Raw genomic sequence first — 18,849 nt, 5'->3', positions numbered from 1 at the left:
ATTACTCAGCCATTAGAAATGACAAATACCCACCATTTGCTTCAACGTGGATGGACCTGGAGGGTATTATGCTGAGTGAAATAAGTCAATCGGAGAAGGACAAACATTATATGTTCTCATTCATTTGGGGAATATAAATAATAGTGAAAGGGAATAGAAGGGAAGGGAGAAGAAATGGGTAGGAAATATCAGAAAGGGAGACAGAACATAAAGACTCCTAACTCTGGGAAACGAACTAGGGGTGGTGGAAGGGGAGGAGGGCGGGGGGTGGGGGTGAATGGGTGCGGGCGCTGAGGGGGGCACTTGACGGGATGAGCATTGGGTGTTATTCTGTATGTTGGCAAATTGAACACCAATAAAAAATTTATTATTAAAAAAAAAAGTGGGGTGCCTGGCTGGCTCAGTTGGTAGGGCATACAACTCTCGATCTTGGGGTCATCAGCTCAAGCCCCACAATGGGTGTAGAGATGACTTAAAAATAAACTTTAAAAAGAGGAACCATGTAGAAATTCTAGAACTATAAAATGCAATTAAAAAATAAAGAACTCCCTGATAGGCTCATCAGCAGAATGCACAGGACAGAGAAATCAGTCAGTAAGCTTGAATACAGAGGAATAGAAATGAGAATCCAAACAGAGAGAAAAAAAATACTGAGAAAAAAATTAAAAGAGCCTCAGCAACCTGTGTGACAATATTAGGTCTAATACTTATTAGTCCCAGAAAGAAGAAATTGATGTAGAAAAAACTTTTGAAGAAAGGCTAAGAACTTCCCAAATTTCTGAAAGGCATAAATTTACAGATTCAAGAATCTCAGCAAACACCATAAATGATATACTCAATGACCAAAAAAAAAAAAAAAAAGCAAATGAGCAAAGGACTTGAATAGGCATTTATCCAAAGAAAATATCTGAATGCCCAAGAAGTGCATGAAGATACTTGACATCGTTAGGGAAATGCATATCAAAACTGCAATGTTGGGGTGCCTGGGTGGCTCAGTAGGTTAAGCTTCTGCTTTCGGCTTTAGTCATATCAGCGTCCTGGGATGGCGTCCCCGCATTGGGCTCCCTGCTCAGCAGGGAGTCTGCTTCCCCCTCTGCCCCTCCCCACTGTTTGTGCTAATGAAAAAAAAAACAAAAAACAAACCTACACTGTGACACCATCTCACACTCAGGATGGCTGTATCAAAAACAAAACAGAAAAAAAAAACAAAAAACAAAAAAACAGAAAACAAGTGTTGGCAAGGATGTGGAGAAATATGAACCCTTGTACACTGTTGGTGAGAATGTAAAATGGTGCAGCCACTGCAGAAAACCGTATGGAGATTCCTCAAAAAATTGGCAATAGAATTTACCATATGTCTCAGCAATTTCACTTGTAGGCATACACCCAAAAGAAATGAAAGCCATCTCGAAGAAAGATTTGTACAGCCAAGTTTGTAGCAGCATTACTTACAATAGCTAAAACATGGAAGAAACCCAAGTGTCCACTGGCAGAGGCATAAACAAAATGTGGTATATACACACAATGGCATATTATTCAGTCTTAAAGAGAAAGAGAATATTGCACTTGCTACAATATGAATGCACCCTGAGGACATTATGGTAAGTGAAATAAGCCAGTCACAAAAAGGCAAATATTGGGCAGCCCGGGTGGCTTAGCAGTTTAGCGCCGCCTTCAGCCAAGGGCATGATCCTAGAGACCCGGGATCGAGTCCCATCAGGCTCCCTGCATGGAGCCTGCTTCTCCCTCTGCCTGTGTCTCTGCCTCTGTGTGTGTGTGTGTGTGTGTGTGTATCTCATGAGTAAATAAAAAAAATCTTAAAAAAAAAAAAGGCAAATACTGAATGATGCCACTTATATGAGGTACTTGGAGTAGTTGAAATCATGGAAAGTAAAATGGTTGCCAGGGGTTGTGGGAGTTATTGTTTCACAGGTATAGAGTTTCAATTTGCAAGCATTAGAGGAATGCACAGTGGTGACAGCTGCACTAACAATGCCAACGTATCTCATGTCACCGAATTGTAAGCTTAAAGATGGTTACAATGGTGGGGCACCTGGATGGCTCAGTCCATTAAGCATCCAACTCTTGATTTCAGCTCAGGTCATGATCTCAGGGTCATGGGATCCAGCTCTGCACCAAGCCCTCCGTGCCCAGCATGGAGCCTGCTTAAGATTCTCTCCCTCTCTGCCCACACCCACAACCCCTTCAACCCCACCCCCACTCCATATGCAATCTCTCTTAAAAATAAATAACCTCTTCTAATAATAATGACATCAGCATAAAAAATGATGATAAACTTTGTTACATCTTAACACAATAAAAAACAAAGATACATCCAAGAAAACCATACCCAGGCATATCACAAACTGTTGAAAATCAAAGATGAAAAAAATTATAAAAGCAGCCAGAAGAAAAATGATGTATTATTTATAGAGGAGCAAGGATTCAAGACTGTGGATTTCTCCCAATAGGAGTGTACCATGGGAAAGGGGTTCATGTATTAAGGTGCACTTCGGTGTTGCTATGCCATGGCTTTTGGGAAGTGTGTGTATGCCATCACTGAGCTCAATGTGAGGCAAGACACAGGAAGCGAATTCTATCACCATCTTCTGATTCAGAACAGGATTTTCAGGGCTTTGATCTGAACCTGACCCCTCTGGCCCCAGGAGAAATGAAGGCAGGCAAGAGCAGGTCTGTCTGAGGGGAAGCCTCCTGAGCATGGTAGCAGGAGAGAAGCCCTGTGGCTTCCTCCCGAGGGGACCATGCTGCCTCTTGGGAACTACAGGCTCAGTGGTTGAGCCCAATGGGTTAAAAAAAGGTTAGAGCAGAACCCATAACATTTCCTTCTTCCCACTAAGAGGATACTTTCCTGCACTTCTACATCTCTGGTCTGTCTCTCCTGGCTCCGCCAGTAGCAGGAGTGAATTGTCCAATAGATAAAATCAGCAGAAAGAACATTCTTGTGACAGCCTGGCTGGCATTCAGACCAAGGGCAGAGCTATTCTCAACTCTGACACTTGTCCTCAGGTAGTAGGCAGTGTGGTATCCCCCTCCCCCACCCATCTCTAGCTTCCTGAACTGGCCTGGGTGGGCCAGGTAAGCCTGACATGCAGGCCTAGCTTTCTTCATTTCAATTCTGACTGACAGCCAGCCCTGGTACATAATTGGACAGCCATGGCTCCCTAGCCAAGGGGTCTGCAGCTTCTGACCCCTCGCAGCCCAGAGCAGTGGGTGGGGAGCTGGCCTAACAAGGTCACAGAGGATACTCAAGAGACCAGGAGGTGGATGAGGTCTCCATCCCCAGGTTCCATGAAAGGACAGAAAGCCCTTATGCATCAGAGATGCTGGTAGGAGCCCTGCCCCCCCCCCACAGTCCTGCCATCACCCTCCCTCCCCAGTCGAGAAGCTTCAAGAGACAAAGCCCAAAAGAGGAGGCTTTTAATACAAAGAGGGCAGGGCCTGGTCTAGAAAGGACTTAAATAAAGGGGAGAGGAGTCAGGAGCCTGCCGCAGGGGGCCTGGGGGCCCTGTGGAGCGGGATGATGCAGACGGAGTTCCGAGCCTCTTTGATGCGCCACCAGCGGCCAAGCCTGCAGGGGGTAGAAGGGAAGCAGCTGAGGCCAGGCCCAGCCCCCTGCACCCCATCTGGTAGCCCAGCCAGTGCCACCTCCCAGGGTGCCTCATACCTGTGCTCCTGCCCGACCCCAGCCACCAGGAAATCCCCCGAACTGGAGAACTTGAGGCTATTAATAAAACCCACCTGAGAAAAGGGAGAGATGTGGGAAAATGTGAGGACAGACCCCTCCCACACCTTCCCCTACCCCGCCCCCCCCCCCCCGCCACGCCTCCCTAGCACCACAGCCCTGGCCTCACTGCCACAGGCTTGGCCCTAGGAGCTTAAATCCCTGCTCTGCCCCAGCAGATCAGGGCCCCCTGATCAGTCCCTGACCCCTCAGGGCCTCAGCCTCCACGTCTGTGAGATGGAGGGAAACATCACGCTGGCCTCACAGGCAGTTTGTGAGGATTTAAGGAGACAGTGAAAGCCAAATACGTCACGTTTCAGGGGGTGGCCTAAGGCGTGGCTCCCAGCTGTGAGGTCCCGGAGACCCCATGGCCATCACCAAGCCCTGCGCTGTCACCAGACGTTACCGACCATCCTGCCATCTCCCTCAGGGCACCCTGTGTCCACACCCCCTAGCCTGGGCCCAATCTGGCACCATTGGTGCCATCATAGCATCAGACACCCCCATGCCTTTGCACATGCTGTGCCCTGCTGTCCTAGCCTTGTTCCCCTGTACCCAGGACAGGGTGGAGGGGAATGTTTAAGAGGAGAGGTGGGGGGAGACAGGAGTGGAGGAGGGAGGAAGGGTTCCTATCAGGCCCTGTGGTAGGAACTGGCACTATAAAATAACAAGTCATAGCCTTGCCCTGAGGAGCCTCCCTTCTGGCAAGAAAAAAAACAATAAGGGGCTAATCCCAGGTGCCCTGAACTCTAGGGCCTCAGGAGTGTGGCAAAGATAGGCGAGGCATTCAAGCCCCACTTACCAGGGGAATGTCGCAGAGAGGTTCAAGCTGCCGGAAGCCCTCCCCACACTGCCAGAGCCTCACGCAAGAGTTGTGGGAGCCTGAGGGGTCAGGGAGACAGTGAGCGCCCCCGCACTGGCCCACCCTGCAACCCCCTCTTTTCTGCCTCAAAGGGCACCCACCTGTGGCTACAAGGTCTGTGTTGAGCAGGGCCGCCACTGCTGATACCCAGAAGGGCTGCTCGAGGCCTGGCTCCCCCCGCAGCCCATGGGCCTCACGCTGCAGGGCGAGCGGCCGCTTCTTAGAGAGACCCCACAAGGCCACAGAGCTGTGGACAAAGAACATAATTGGCAAGGGGCTGGGGTAGGGCAGAAAGGCCACTCAGCAGAAAGGAATCCCACTGCCACAAGGGAAGGTTCCTGGAGCCAAGTCCAGGAGCAGCGGTAGTGGTGCAAGGCATCCCAAAGGCAGCTCTTACCCATCATCTGCGCCCGATACCATGTGCTCCTCGTTGATAAGCTGGATGCTGTCGATGGAGCCCCTGGCAAAAGGAACAGTGAGGGGCACAGCCCCACCCCAGCCCCTCTCCCCTGACCTGGCCCAGTGGATAGCCTTACTGGTGGCCATAGAAGACAAGCTGGGACTCCTCAGGAATCTTCCACACACGCACCGTCCCGTCCCGGCCCCCAGCCGTCACACAGCACTCCCTGCTCAAGGCATCCAGCGCAGCGACGGCATCCTGGTGCCCAAAGCTGGAGGGGGAGAGGGGGCAGAGGGAGGATGGGGTCCCATGTGCACTGGCACATGCATCTGCACACCCTTTCCCCGTGCACACTCACAGTGTCTCCACATAGGAGTTCTCCGCCACGTTCCACACCTTCACAGAGCGATCATGGGATGTGCTATAGAGCTGGTGGGTTCCTCTGCGGAATGCCAGACCCTACAGATACATGGACAGGAAGCAAAAGTGGACCTGGACCACAGCAGGCGAGACAGAAGTCCTCGCCAGGGGAGGATTTCCTCCTAAAAAGCACGTCACAAGCCCAGGGAGGCAGCGGTGCACTCCTGAGCAGCCTCCCCACTCCCTAGGCAAGCTCAGTCTCCCCGCAATTCCCCTTCACCTCCTTTATGTCCCTGAGGATGGACACCCTCTGCCTCATTCAGCCCATTGCCCCAGCCCGGCCCACTTGGTTGCTTGATAAATGCCCACAGCTCCTACCGACACGGCATCCCGATGGCCTGTGAAAGTGTACAGGTGCTGGCAGCTCTGGGCCTCCCATATGAGAATGAGCTTGCTGCGGTCACCCGAGGCCTGTGGAGATGAGGACAATGGCCACAGGCACCCAATGTGTGCCCCCGACTCTCGCCCACCCCCCGGGGCCAGCACTGCCTTACGAGGTACTTGCCGTCAGAGGAGATGGCCATGCAGAGAATATGGCTGCTGTGGCTGGGGGGTTGCCCCTCAACACCCTTCTTGGCCCGTGGGATCACGTGAAGCTTCCGTCCAGTCTCCACGCTCCCTGACAACAGGAAAGAGAAAGTTACTGGGACAGAGGGTAGGACTGGCTGGCAACCCCCTCAGGGGCAGCACGGGGCTGTGGAGAAAGTGGTGCCTTCAGAGCAGAACTCAGCTCGGCTGCCGTGAGCCCCTGTATAATCCCCAGGTTCCTCATCTGTCACCCAGTGACAGTAACCCCCCAAGGGCAGCCACGAAGCCCCAGAGAGGATAGGAAAGTGCCTTAGGACCAAGGGTACGAGTTCTTCCAGTTTCTCCTAAGGGTGGATGAAAACAGTACTCAGCTGTCGAAGGGGGGTACCCAGGAAGACCGGGATGCAATCCCAGGACAGCACAGAGCCTCAAGTGTCCTCCAACTGCCCACCTACAGCACCAATCCCCATTCATCAGTATCCTGCCTCTGTTCAATCGCCTCCAATGACAGCGACGGGGAGCTCAAGCCCCACTCTTAGGCAGAAGCTTTCACTGGCACCCAGAGAACACCTCCTTAGGAATAAACTTATGTCCAGAAGCTTCCCCCACCAGGCCTCAGTCTGCCCTGATTACTCCCTCCTCCACAGATCAGCCCTCCCAAAAGATCCCCGGGTCTGCACCCCCAAGCCAGGCTCACTCACACTTGATAATGGTGCAGTCTTTGGCAGCAGAGAAGATGGCAGAGTCATCGGGGGTGATGACCACACACGTGATGGAGAGCTGGTGCCCCCGTAAGACACGGATGTCAGCCGGGGCTGGGCCCTGAATCTGGGCAAGCAGAGTGAGGTCACTGCCACAGAGGACAAGAAGGCCCCTAGATGCTCACTCACTCGCACACACACCACACGTGCACACACGCGTGTACACACACACACACACACACACACACACACACCATCCTTTCCCACCACCCTGACCAGGGCTGCAAGCATCAGACCCTTACCTGACTCTGTCTGCCTAAGTGCCCCCCAAGTTCCAGAGCAAAAACCCCACAGCCTGAGTCCCCAGTTAGGCCATTCACTCACCTACCCATGTGGGACCCATGATTCACTTCAATCTTACATCAAAGTCCCCTGCCCGCTTACCTCCTTTGCCACCGACTTCTGCAGCCTGCCCCTCTGCTCCAGCTGCACAGAGAGGAGAGGGATGAGCTCCCAAGAGCAGGACCAGCCCAACCCTTCTCTCCCACCGCCTTCCCTCCACAACTCACCACATCCTCCTTCAGGCGCCCTGCCACCTGGTCCTCCTCAAATGCCCGGGCCTCGGCCTTCTCCTCCTCTATGCAAGGACAGACCAGACCAAGTCAATGTAGGCCTAGACTCCACTTTTCCCTTCCCATTCCCACCCCACCCCACTGCCTTGGTCTTGGGCTCCAAACACTCGGGTTGTGTCCCAAGGGAAGTTCAGGCTGCCTTGGGCAAAGGAGAGATCTCCTCCTGCCTAACCCCTGCCATTACTTAGAGATTAGGCTAAAGCCCCCTGAAGGTCAGACCCACCCCAGGAGGCCCATTAGTCTCCCAGCCACCCTCCTTCAGGAAATCCCACACCAGCAGCTCTGGCAATCCACCAGGTACCTGCTCAGCCACCCGTCAGGCGGCTGGGGCACAGCAGGTGGTCTTGGACACAGGCCCTGCCCCTGCCTGCCAGTGCATGGGCTCACCTTGCTGCCTGAGCTGCTCCAGGTAGAGCTTGGCCAAGCGAAGCTTCTTCTCCTGGGCTGTCTCCTCCAGCTCCTCTTCCTCTTCCTCCTCAGTCTTCCTAGGAGCCAGGCTGCGGGAAGGAAGGGAATAGCTCTCAGAGGGCTCACCCCACTCTTCCAGCCACTAAGACCATACCTCCTCACTGCTTCCCCTGGCACTCAACCACCCCCCTCCGTCTCATAGCCAACGATTACATATGCAGAAAACCCAAAGACTGAACTTGTCAAACTGAAAGGAACCACCCAGTCCTCACATGAGGGTGAAAAGAGACCCAAAATCCAAAGAGATCACTGTGAAATCTCTTAACTCTAGAGGGAAAGAGCAGGTTCTACAAGCTGTTGAAGAAAGGTCACATACGAAGGGTCTGGAATCAATAGCAACAGTGGTCAACAAAGGAGCCACATACACAAAATACTGAGCTGTTTACACAAGGTGTGAACCCCTGGAAGGCCACACCAGTTAAACCCTCGATGACCAGTGAAGACACTGTTAGATGTACAAGCTGCCACAGGACTGGCCTTCTCTAAGCCTCACAACAGGATGAGGGACGTGCCCCAACACAAGACAGTCAGCTGGGAATGACAAAGGCATGGGAGACAAGGAACAGGAGCTCCAATACGGGAAGCAGAAAAGGCAGATCCCAGACCATGCATCCCCAGACAGGGGAGCTATGGCCAGCCCAGATCCGATAAAAGGACCTAAGCAGGGGCAGCCCCGGTGGCTCAGCGGTTTAGCGCCACCTTCAGCCCAGGGCATGATCCTGGAGACCCGGGATTGAGTCCCACGTCAAGCTCCCTGCATGGAGCCTGCTTCTCCCTCTGCCTGTGTCTCTGTCTCTCTCTGTCTCTCTCTCTGTGTCTCTCATGAATAAATAAAATCTTTAAAAAAAAAAAAAGGACCCAAGCAAGAGGCAGACACACTGGGGACGTGCCTACCTCACTCTCACTGCATCTACCCTGAGGACAGGATTCCAGGTGAAACATAACTGGTCTTGGCCTGACCTTGTGAAGCTTTCCGTTACATGTCTCATATTCGCACTGGCTAGAGCACTCACCTCACTCAAGACACATCCTACGCAGACTTGCTCCTGGGAGCTACAGGCAGGCCACAGGAACCATCCCCCGATCTTGTGCCTGAAGATACCTAGTATCTGTCAAATGCCCCAACTGCTTCCCCAAGATTCATTTATGACTTTGTCCACAATGTCCCCAGAAGGGACCTTGGAAACTGCCAAGGAAGCCAAGGCTGAACCAGGCCCCAGGGACCATCTAGTACCCAGTGCCCAGCAAGCCTTCAGCCAACAGGCTTGGTTCTGCCCTTCCTGTATATATCTATGGTTAAAACTTCTGCTCAATTCACCCAAACTAATCAATCTATCGTATAGGGGTTCACATGTAGGAGATAGAACTCTATAAAGAAAAGCAAAGGAAGGGACGCTTGGGTGGTTCTGTGGTTTAACACCTGCCTTTGGCCCAGGGTGTGATCCTGGAGTCCCGGGATCGAGTCCCACATCAGGTTCCCTGCATGGAGCCTGCTTCTCCCTCTCCCTATGTCTCTGCCTCTCTCTCTCTTTCTCTCTCATGAATAAATAAATAATATCTTTAAAAAAAGGAAAAGAAGCATATAATCATATGACATCCTGGAAAACGCAAAACTCTAGCGACAGTAGTCAGCAGGGGCTAGAGGGAGGGGGGCATGGACTCCAAAGGAGTGGGGGTGGGAGTGTTGTGTGTGGCAGGAGGGGTTCTAGCGCATGATGAAACCCTTCCACACCTTCAGAGTGGTGGTAGTTACACCACTATATGTGTTTGTCAAAACTCACATACTGTACACTAAAGAAAGTGAATATTACTGTATGTAAATTATACCTGGTTAAGAAAATGAAAAGAAAAAGAAGGAGGAAGAGGAAGAAGGGAGGGAGGGAGGGAAGGAAGGAAGGAAGGAAGGAAGGAAGGAAGGAAGGAAGGAAGGAGAAAACCAAAGAAACAATTAAGTCAGGAATGCAGAGTTGGGGCCTCTAAATTCCTAAGTGGTGGGTGCACGGAGGTTCATCATCTCACCATTGCCCCCTATGGTCCAAATACATTTCATTGATTCTTCTGTATCTCATACATTCACAACACATTTTTTTTAAGATTTTTTTTTATTTATTTATTCATAGAGGCACAGAGAGAAAGAGGCAGAGACACAGGCAGAGGGAGAAGCGGGCTCCATGCAGGAAGCCTGACGTGGGACTCGACCCCAGGTCTCCAGGATCACGCCCTGGGCCGCAGGTGGCACTAAACCGCTGTGCCACTGGGGCTGCCCCACAACACATTTTTTAAACATTTAAAAGTGTTCGGCACAGGGCCAGGCACACCGCTACCCACAGTGATCTTAAAAGTAAGTATGTGAAGTCTTCCTGTGACCATGTTAAGGCCAACTTGTGCTCAATGTTAGAAGCTGAATTTCTTTTTCTTTTTTTTTTTAAGATTTTTTTTATTTATTCATGAGAGACACAGAGAGACGGGCAGAGACACAGGCAGAGGGAGAAGCAGGCTCCATGCAGGGAGCCAGATGTGAGACTCGATCCCAGGACTCCAGGATCAGGAAAACTATGGAACTTTTTTTTTAATTCCCTGGGCTGAAGGCGGCGCTAAACCGCTGAGCCACCCAGGTGTCCCTAGAAGCTGAATTTCTAAAGTCAACTCTAAGGAAGGCCCCAGGATTCCCTGGTATGATGGCCTCCATTCCACAGGCTCAGGCGTGGTACCTTGTTAACTTCCTCTGAAACCCTGCAACATGTCTCACCCCTGTCACCTGCAGAATGGAGGTATTCAAAGCCCTCCACAACCTGGATGCGGCCAACACCTGCCTTTCCAACCTGTCCATCTCCCACTTGGGCACATGTAAAGCCCTAGACTTTTCTCTGCTCCCTGAATGTCCTCCCTGCCCTTCCTTATCTGACAGATTCCTCCTTATCTCCCCAGGCCCTATTTAAATGTCCCATTCCCTGTCTCCAGAACACAGAGCTGAAGAATACCCACTTCATTACAACCCATTTTGTCTTCACCTGCCTGCTTACCTCTGCATTGTCAACAGTAAAGCCAGTGCCTGGCATATGTTGAGAACAGCAATTTGACATTGTGGGAAAACAGATGGAAGAACTAGCAAGCATTTCTTGCATGCCTCTCCCCATACCAGCCCGTCCAGCTTGTGCACCTGTCCCTGCCGTGAACCAGGGAGGTCTCACTGGTCTCCCATTGGGACTGGGGGTTCTCCCCACACAGAGACCCTGCCGGGAAAGGAGAGGAAACTTCTCAATCTCCTTAAGACGAGTCCTACTATCAGGCTCAGAACTGGAGGGAAGAGCCAAGACCTAGGAGCCGAAAAGGCCCAGCTCTGCCCCGACTCCCTGAGTCTTCCATACACTATGAGCCTCAGTGTTCCCTTCCTCCAGGTGGGAGAGAGCTCACCTCTCACTCTCAGAGTCGCTGGAAATCTCCTCATTCATCTTGCCGCCTCCCTTGGACTTGCCCCGGTCCCCGGCAGAGTCGGCCTGAGAATTAAATGATCCTTTCGTTAGTCCGGGGTCCCAACCACCGGGCACTGACCAAGCGCGCCTTCCGATCTCTCGAGAGCCGCCGGACTAGGAAAGGCAGTGGCCTCCCCGCCCCCGCCCCCGCCCCCGCCGGCTCCAGTGCAAGGTCTTTCAGGACCTGGCCCCCGGAGAGAGGAACGAAGCCGACTCCAGCTAGGGTCCCGAAAAAAGGGCCGCGGAGGCGCCCGGGGCCCGGGTGTCCCGGGGCGGACGACGCTGGTCCCGGCGGCGGGGCTGACTGTGGCCCGCAGAAGCTTCAGGCTCACCTTTCGCCGCCGCTTGCCGGCCCCCGCACCGGCCGCGGCCCCCGAGGCCGGCCTTCCCCGCTTCCGAGCCGCCGCCGCCGCCGACATGCTGCCCACCGCGAGCGCAGCGGCCGCCACGGAGAACTCACGTGGCTGCTAGCCCCGGAGGTCTGGCACGACTCCGCGCCCGGATAGGCTCCCAGTGCCCCGCGGGTCCCGCCTCCCACGGCCCCATTGGCTGCCTCTGTACGCTCTGTCCCGCCCCCAGGCGCCCATAGGATAAGCGCTTGTGGCCCCGCCTCCAAGGCTTCCTCCGGGCTCCAAGCCTCCTCGGGCGCTTCCGGCCCAAAGCTGCGGCGCCTGCGCCCTGCTGCGGGCTGGCGACCAAGGGGCGGGCCGGACCAGAAGCGCCTTCTCTGTGTTTGCGGCCCTTGGACGCTGGGGGGCGTCAGAGATGCAGCGCCCCGAGTCTCGCAGCGGGGCTCCTCCCCGTCGGGGGCGGGAGCTAGGGTGAACCAGCCTGGCACTAGGTAACGGCGAGGAAACGTAGGCAGCCCGGAGGAGAGGGAGGCGATGCCCGCACCTGGGCCCAAGGTCACGGGGCAGCCGGCGGACACGTATTGCGTGCCTCGGGCCACTCAAGCGGCGCGAGGGACGCGTCAGCCTCCTGGGCTGCGCTGGCTCTCCCGGTCGAGTGTCCAGCGGTCCGTGGGACAGGCTGCTGGGCTCCGCTAGTCCAGCCTCTGACTCACTTGACTGGTGGCCAGATAGCTGGAAAACCACACCCCCACCCCTGCGCTGCCCCTGCCCCACCCCTGGCGATTGTAGGGAGATCACTGCCCCAAGTCACGCCTAAGGTTACAGAGGGTTGCTGGAGAAGGCCCTAGAACCGGAACTGCTGGGGGTCCTGATACTAGATCCGTGGCTGCCATCTCTCCCAGGTCCCTCCTTCTTTTAGGTGAGTGCCCTATGGCCCTGCCCACAGCCCCCTGCAGGGCAGGGCAGGGCAGGGCAGGGCAGGGCAGGACAGGGTGGTGCTGGTGCTGGCCCACTGGTCTCAGACCCTGACTGGCACCCCAGAACTTTTAAACCCCTTGGGAAGGATTTCTGGGCCGCAGGGTCCCAAGTTCTAGAGGGACAGATCTGGCCTCGGGAGTGTGGCCCTTGGGAGCTGCTGCCCACTCTCCTCCATAGTTGGGGTGACTCAGCCCAGCAGCCATGCCACGTCCATCTGAGTCAGCTGAGACAGGGGCGGAGCGGGCAATACCCAGGGAGTGCTCTGGAGGGAGAAGGAGACCAGAAGCAAGAAGAGATTCTCCTCACTTTTCCTCCCTCATCAGGACACTGGATTGCTAAAGAGAATAGGGAACCATTCTTCCGAGGCTCTGGGGCAGACTGGACAGGGTCCTGGCCTGGCCCATGCGAATGGGAAAAGGGAAAGGGGACTGGTACAGAGAGCTGGTTTTGGTCTGGCTTAGAGAATGGAGAGATGGAGTCAGGGGGGAGGCAATGGGGAGAGGGTCACCAAAAGAGCAAACCCAGAGTGGGGCACGTTGGTGCTGTGCCAGCCAGGTGGGATGCAGAGGCCATGAAGGCCTGAGGGCCCTCTTTGTGCCCCAGAAGAGCCATGGCTCCAAAGCGCAAGCCCCAGGTGCAACAGGAGGGCCCTGAAAAAAAGAAGGGGCGGCAGGGTGCAGAGGAGGAGGACAGCTTCCGCTCCACTGCCGAGGCCCTCAGAGCTGCACCCACAGAGAAGCACGTAGTCCGAGTGGACCCAGCATGCCCGCTCAGCCACAACCCTCAGACCCAGGTAATCTGTCGTCCCCTTCCAGACTTGGAGCCTAGGTACAAATACACTCAGACCAGTCCCCCTCCTCACTGGGCCTCGGCTCTGGCCAGGTAGCTCAGGCTCCCAAGAAGCTATGTTTCCCTGAGACCCCAACGGTCATGTAGGGTTATAGCCCATCAGATCCAGGCAAGTCATGTCTGCTCCTCAGACCCTAGGGTAAGCCTCCAAGCTTCTCAGGCCTCCACCTGCCATACTTAAGACAGGATTTCAACCTCCTTAGTCTCCCCAGGGCTCACCTGTAACCCCTAAAGCAGCCCCAGAGGGCCATGTACCACTGAGATCCCTTTTGCATGGCAGAGTGGTGTCCTGTCAGACCTCCAGGGCAGAAGCAGTGTCTCCCTCTGATTCCCTGACACAGGGTACAGCCACATCCTCCCAGAACTTCCCCCAACTGAGTTTAGTCATGTTCCCTCAGATTGTGGCCCCCAGGGCAGAACCATGACCTCAAGCCTTTCCTGATAGAGCCTCCCCTGGATGTCCCAGTGCATCCTGACTGCTGTTCCCCTCAAACCCCTGTCACTGTGTGGCCTGCCCTCCCTACGGCCTGCTCTCCCACCTGTTCCATCTGAGGGCCGTCCAGGCTGGCCTGCCCTCCCCAGAGCACCACCCCCCTCCGGCCCTAGGTGCATGAAGACTACGCCTGCACCCTGAATCAGACCAACATTGGAAGAAACAACAACAAGTTCTACATCATCCAGCTGCTGGAAGAGGGGGACCGCTTCGCCTGCTGGAACCGCTGGGGCCGCGTGGTGAGTGCCACCTTGCCATCCTGGACCCACCTTCCCCACCCCTGCTCACCAGGGTCCCCACAGCTCACTCGGCAACTGCCTGCACCCTCTCTCCACCTCTGAATGCCCAGGGGCTCCTGGCACAGGGCCTGGCACAGCTGAGGCCAACCAGATGTTTCACAGTGGGCAACTGTGGCAGGCACCCGCACCCCCTGCCTGCCCTGCTGCCTGAGGCTGTTGGTTGCAGGGAGAGGTGGGCCAGTCGAAGCTCAGCTACTTTGTGTTGCTGGAGGATGCAAAGAAGGACTTTGAGAAGAAATTTCAGGACAAGACCAAGAACAGATGGGTGGAGCGGGACCACTTTGTGGCCCACCCGGGCAAGTACACACTCATCGAAGTACAAGGAGAAGATGAGGCCCAGGAGGCCGTGGTGAAGGTGAAATGGCCAGGAAGTGTGTTGGTGGGCCCCAGTATGAGGGAGGGGACTGGAAGGAGAGACCCAGCCAGTTGGCTTCTGCCACTGCCCGGCTGTGTGACCTCGGGCATACACCTCCCCTCTCTGGCCTCAATGTGGCCAGTCTCTAATGCCAGGTTCTGCTTTGGCTGTGCCCAGCTGCTCCTGCCCATCCACGCCCTCTACCTCTAGGTGGATGGAGGCTCAGTGAGGAACATAGTTCAGCGGGTACGGCCCTGCTCCCTGGACGCACCCACACAGAAGCTCATCACCAACATCTTCAGCAAGGACATGTTCAAGAATGCCATGACCCTCATGAACCTGGGTGAGGAGAGAGGGGCCAGTCAGGAGGCAGGGGCCACGGGGGTGGCAGGACTACAGGGCTGAGTCTCCCCCACTCTCTCCACCCATTAGATGTAAAGAAGATGCCCCTAGGGAAGTTGAGCAAGCAGCAGATTGCACGGGGCTTCGAGGCTTTGGAGGCTCTGGAGCTGGCCCTGAAAGCCCCCACGGATGGTGGCCCCAACCTGGAGGAGCTGTCCTCCCACTTCTACACTGTCATTCCCCACAACTTCAGCCGCAACCGGCCCCCGCCCATCAACTCCCCTGAGCTTCTGCAGGCCAAAAAGGACATGCTGCTGGTGAGGTTTGGCAAGCAGGCAGGCAGCAGGGCAGACAGACAGACTGGGCAAGGGAGATGGGGGACAGATGGCCAAGGAGGCCCAGATAGGCGGACTGAATGGGTAGCTGGAAGGACAGGGGAGGGGAGGACCAGCCGGATAGATGTGGTGGGAGTGCACAGGTCAGGTGGCTGGGGCCCCAGGTCGTGTGGGAGGGAGGAGGCTGGGATTGAATTAGGCAGACAAGCTGTCAGCGTCCATCACTGTAGGTGCTGGCAGACATCGAGCTGGCCCAGACCCTGCAGGCATCCCCTGAAGAGGAAAAGGTGGAGGAGGTGCCACACCCCCTGGACCGAGACTACCAGCTCCTTAAGTGCCAGCTCCAGCTGCTGGACCCAGAGGAACCCGAGTACAAGGTGGGCCATGTCCCACAGAGGAGCCAGGACAACAGTAGGCACTGTCCCTCTGCCCATCTGCCCTCCTGGTGTGCAGAAGAGCCGCTTGCCCTTGGCCTTCTCTCCCTGTGTCTGTAGGGCCTGAGGAGAGCTCTGGGACTGGAAGCACCAGTGGGGGTTTGTCCACACATCTCTCACCCTTGGCAACTAGCTTCTGCTTTTCCTGCAGGTGATACATACCTATTTAGAAAAGACTGGTGGCACCTACCGGTGCCCTGCTCTTCAACACATTTGGAAAGTGAACCGAGAAGGGGAGGTAAGGGAAAGTATCCCCCCCAACCCATTTCCCTCACTACCTGTCCCTAGCTTATGTGCCCATTAACAAGTCGGTGTAGCAACTCATCAGCTTCCGCCAGACCCAGGCCTTGCGTATGTGTGCATGAGTATATGTCACTGGCCACAGGGGCCTTTTGCTTCGCTCATGCCCTCTGAACAGTGGGGAGAAGCACCTGAGCTTGGATAATGTGATGCTCCCTGTTTCCACCTCCTTCCCCTGAAGGGAGATAGGTTCCAGGCCCACTCCAAGCTGAGTAATCGAAAGCTACTGTGGCATGGCACCAACGTGGCGGTGGTGGCCGCCATCCTTGCCAGTGGGCTCCGCATCATGCCACATTCTGGCGGCCGCGTTGGCAAGGGCATCTACTTTGCCTCAGAGAACAGCAAGTCGGCTGGCTATGGTGAGGTATCTCTCGGGGCCAACCCCCAGGGGGACTAGCCCTAGTGCTTTCCCAGCTTGTGGTGGATCTGGGAGAGGAATCTTTGAATGGCTACTGACTAGAGTGCTCAGTGGGGCTCCCCGGGGACTGGGGGAACTCAAAGTGAGGGCAGTGGCCAGGGATAGGTTAGAAGTGGCAGGCAGCTTCCCTTCCCAGAGAAGGTGATGCAGATCACCCTCAGGATGAGTGAGCCAGCCACAGGTGGGGGCGGGGGAAGGTAGTGAAAGAGGACGCTTGGAGGTGAAGAAGCCAGAAGCACAAACCCTGGAAGGCTGCAGCAGGTCAGGACCTCTGAGCACAGCCTGATGATAAAGATCCAAGCAAATGCCTGGTGTAGGCAGGGGGCTGGAGTTTATCCAGGGAGTGATGGGGACCCTAACCAGACTTGTATATAGAGCATCTCAGTGGCTGTAGCCATGGGGAGGGCCACTGGGCCAGAGGTGCACGGAAGCCATGCTCTCACCCAGGCCAGATGTGATAGGCATCCAGCCCAGGCAGTGGAGGTGGGGGAAGAGAGTATCCGTGAGAGGAATGCATGAGAAGTGGGATGGGAAGCTTGTGTGACAGGGCCGGAGGTATCTCTCATCATCCCCAAGTTTCTGTCCAGAGGTGTCCTCACTAAGACCACCTCCCCAGACTGGATTCTCAGCCAGCGCATCATTGGAGACTCCTACCTCCCACTGAGCCAGGAGAGCCAGGCTGGATGGAGGTGATGATGTTCTAGGATATCTGAGGTTGCCCAGGGCAAGGAGTCCACCAGAACAGAGGAGCCTAGGAAGGAGTAGAGGGTGGCCTTGGGAGAGCCAGTGCAAGGGGGTCCCCAGGTAAGGGGCAGAGGATACCAGTGGCGAAATCAGCAGAGCTGGCCAGAGAGAGAAGGCATCTACCCTGGATTTAGCCACTGGGACTCATAACTGACCTTGGCGTGAGGGGCAGGGGCTGCAGAGGCCTGCTCTCAGGGATCCAAGGAATGGGGGAGCGGGTGGGAGGGAGCACAGCCAGGACAAGGGGGTGTTTTTAAGGATGCAGGAAGAGTGGGCACTTTTCTGGGCTGAGTCAACAAAGCCAGAGGAGATAATAGTGCAGCAGAGTGGGGGACAGGAAGTCAGATAGGAGGGCCAAGCTGCCCATGTTGAGCTTCTCTGTGTCCCCCAGTTACTGGCATATCCTGCGGAGCCCACCAAATTGGCTACATGTTCCTGGGTGAGGTGGCACTGGGCAGAGAGCACCACATCACCATCGACGACCCCAGCTTGAAGCAGCCACCCCCTGGCTTCGACAGCGTCATTGCCCGAGGCTCCACAGAGCCTGGTGGGTCCTGAAAAGCTGGACATGCCTGAGGATAAAGGCCTGGGGCTGAGCTAGGGGACCGGGAAACTTTCAGGGAGGAGGTGGGCAGGGGAGGGGCAGTGGTGGGGAACGAGAAGAACGAGGCTTCCCTACTATGTCATTCACAAACCTTTGCTGATTCAACACATCACTCCTGAGCATCCAGGAGGGCTTCAAAGAAAAGGTGTCAATGACTGAGCATCAAAAGGTAAGTAGGCAGGGACGCCTGGGTGGCTCAGCGGTTTAGCACCTGCCTTCAGCTCAGAGCCTGATCCTGGAGTCCCAGGATCGAGTCCCATATCGGGCTCCCTGCATGGAGCCTGTTTCTCCCTCTGCCTGTGTCTCTGCCCCTCTCTCTGTGTGTCTCTCATGAACAAATAAATAAAATCTTTAAAAAAAAAAAGTAAGTAGGCATTTCCCAGGCAGAGGAATTAAGAGGATATTCCAAGCAGAAGGCCCAGCCTGCGCAGTGGTTTGGAGACTGCAAGGTGGGAAGGAGCAGGGGTTCCCTGTGGCAGAGTGGGGAGCATAGGGGGCAGAACTTATTGGTGAAGCTGAGGATCAGTGACCCTTGAGTCACCTGTGGCCCTTGCTATACCTGTAGATCCATCCCAGGACACCGAGCTAGAGCTGGACGGCCAGCGAGTGGTGGTGCCCCAGGGCCAGCCTGTGCCCTGTGCAGAGTTCAGCAGCTCCAGATTCTTCCAGAGCGAGTATCTCATCTACCAGGAGAGCCAGTGTCACCTGCGCTACCTGCTGGAGGTTCACCTCTGAACCGTCTGCCTACCCCTGCCCCTTGCCTGGGGCCTACTGGTGGCCAGACTGTCATCCTTCCTGCCCATCTCTGGTGCCCCCAAATCTCCCTCTTATGTCCCAGACAGTGATTCCCCCCCTCGCTCCAATCCTTGCTAGCCGTGGCATGGCTATGGCTCCAGAGTCTCGCCTCCTAAGGTGTTGGGTGTGATGGACTGCCATTGTTACTGGGGCACAGATACAGCAGCCCATTCAAGTTAGAGGAGCACAGGCTGAGAATGGATGGAATCCCACATCCACCCAGGCTGTCCGCCCTGCCCCAGACTGTCTGTCCGAGAGGTGTGAGCACCAAGGTAGGCTGAACTTCAAAGCATATATACCAAGTTTATTAAATATTGTATCTGCTCA

The 18,849-nt window shown here is 55.2% G+C and overlaps 2 protein-coding genes and 1 long non-coding RNA gene across 8 annotated transcripts in view; 2 read left to right on the top strand and 1 right to left on the bottom strand.

The window, feature by feature from the left end:
* Positions 1-10,777, top strand: part of LOC125753090 (uncharacterized) — a 38,249-nt gene extending 27,472 nt beyond the window's left edge. Inside the window, exons 3-4 of the long non-coding RNA XR_007404094.1 lie at positions 9,874-10,094; positions 10,184-10,777. This is a non-coding gene — a long non-coding RNA (uncharacterized LOC125753090). The remainder of the gene's footprint in view (positions 1-9,873; positions 10,095-10,183) is intronic.
* On the bottom strand, positions 3,422-11,730 carry RRP9 (ribosomal RNA processing 9, U3 small nucleolar RNA binding protein). Its single transcript, XM_025456036.3, has 15 exons — positions 11,559-11,730; positions 11,168-11,250; positions 7,673-7,782; positions 7,223-7,290; positions 7,098-7,139; positions 6,654-6,780; positions 5,919-6,043; positions 5,743-5,835; positions 5,363-5,463; positions 5,141-5,275; positions 5,002-5,064; positions 4,706-4,851; positions 4,545-4,624; positions 3,686-3,759; positions 3,422-3,589 (listed from the first exon to the last, which is right to left on the bottom strand). The coding sequence occupies exons 1-15, from the start codon at positions 11,643-11,645 to the stop codon at positions 3,496-3,498; spliced, it is 1,428 nt and encodes a 475-aa protein (XP_025311821.1). The 5' UTR covers positions 11,646-11,730; the 3' UTR covers positions 3,422-3,495.
* Positions 11,731-11,914: 184 nt separating this feature from the next.
* On the top strand, positions 11,915-18,849 carry PARP3 (poly(ADP-ribose) polymerase family member 3). Of its 6 annotated transcripts, none has more exons than XM_025456041.3 (11): positions 11,915-12,067; positions 13,158-13,347; positions 14,010-14,135; positions 14,362-14,550; positions 14,761-14,893; positions 14,983-15,209; positions 15,458-15,604; positions 15,813-15,899; positions 16,143-16,320; positions 17,515-17,670; positions 18,293-18,849. In XM_025456041.3, exons 2-11 carry the CDS (start codon positions 13,165-13,167, stop codon positions 18,460-18,462), a joined length of 1,596 nt encoding a protein of 531 aa, XP_025311826.1. In that variant the 5' UTR covers positions 11,915-12,067; positions 13,158-13,164; the 3' UTR covers positions 18,463-18,849. The 6 variants fall into 6 exon arrangements, with proteins under 6 accessions (XP_025311826.1, XP_025311822.1, XP_048953589.1 ...); XM_025456037.3 differs by lacking the exon at positions 11,915-12,067 and adding an exon at positions 12,096-12,495; XM_025456039.3 differs by lacking the exon at positions 11,915-12,067 and adding an exon at positions 12,113-12,495 and having other exon boundaries at positions 13,161-13,347.

The sequence above is a fragment of the Canis lupus genome, chromosome 20, assembly GCF_003254725.2.
Source record: "Canis lupus dingo isolate Sandy chromosome 20, ASM325472v2, whole genome shotgun sequence".
In the NCBI taxonomy this organism is placed as follows: domain Eukaryota; kingdom Metazoa; phylum Chordata; class Mammalia; order Carnivora; family Canidae; genus Canis; species Canis lupus.
Note: the sequence above shows the minus strand (reverse complement) of the source record. Positions and strands in the feature narration are given on the sequence as shown.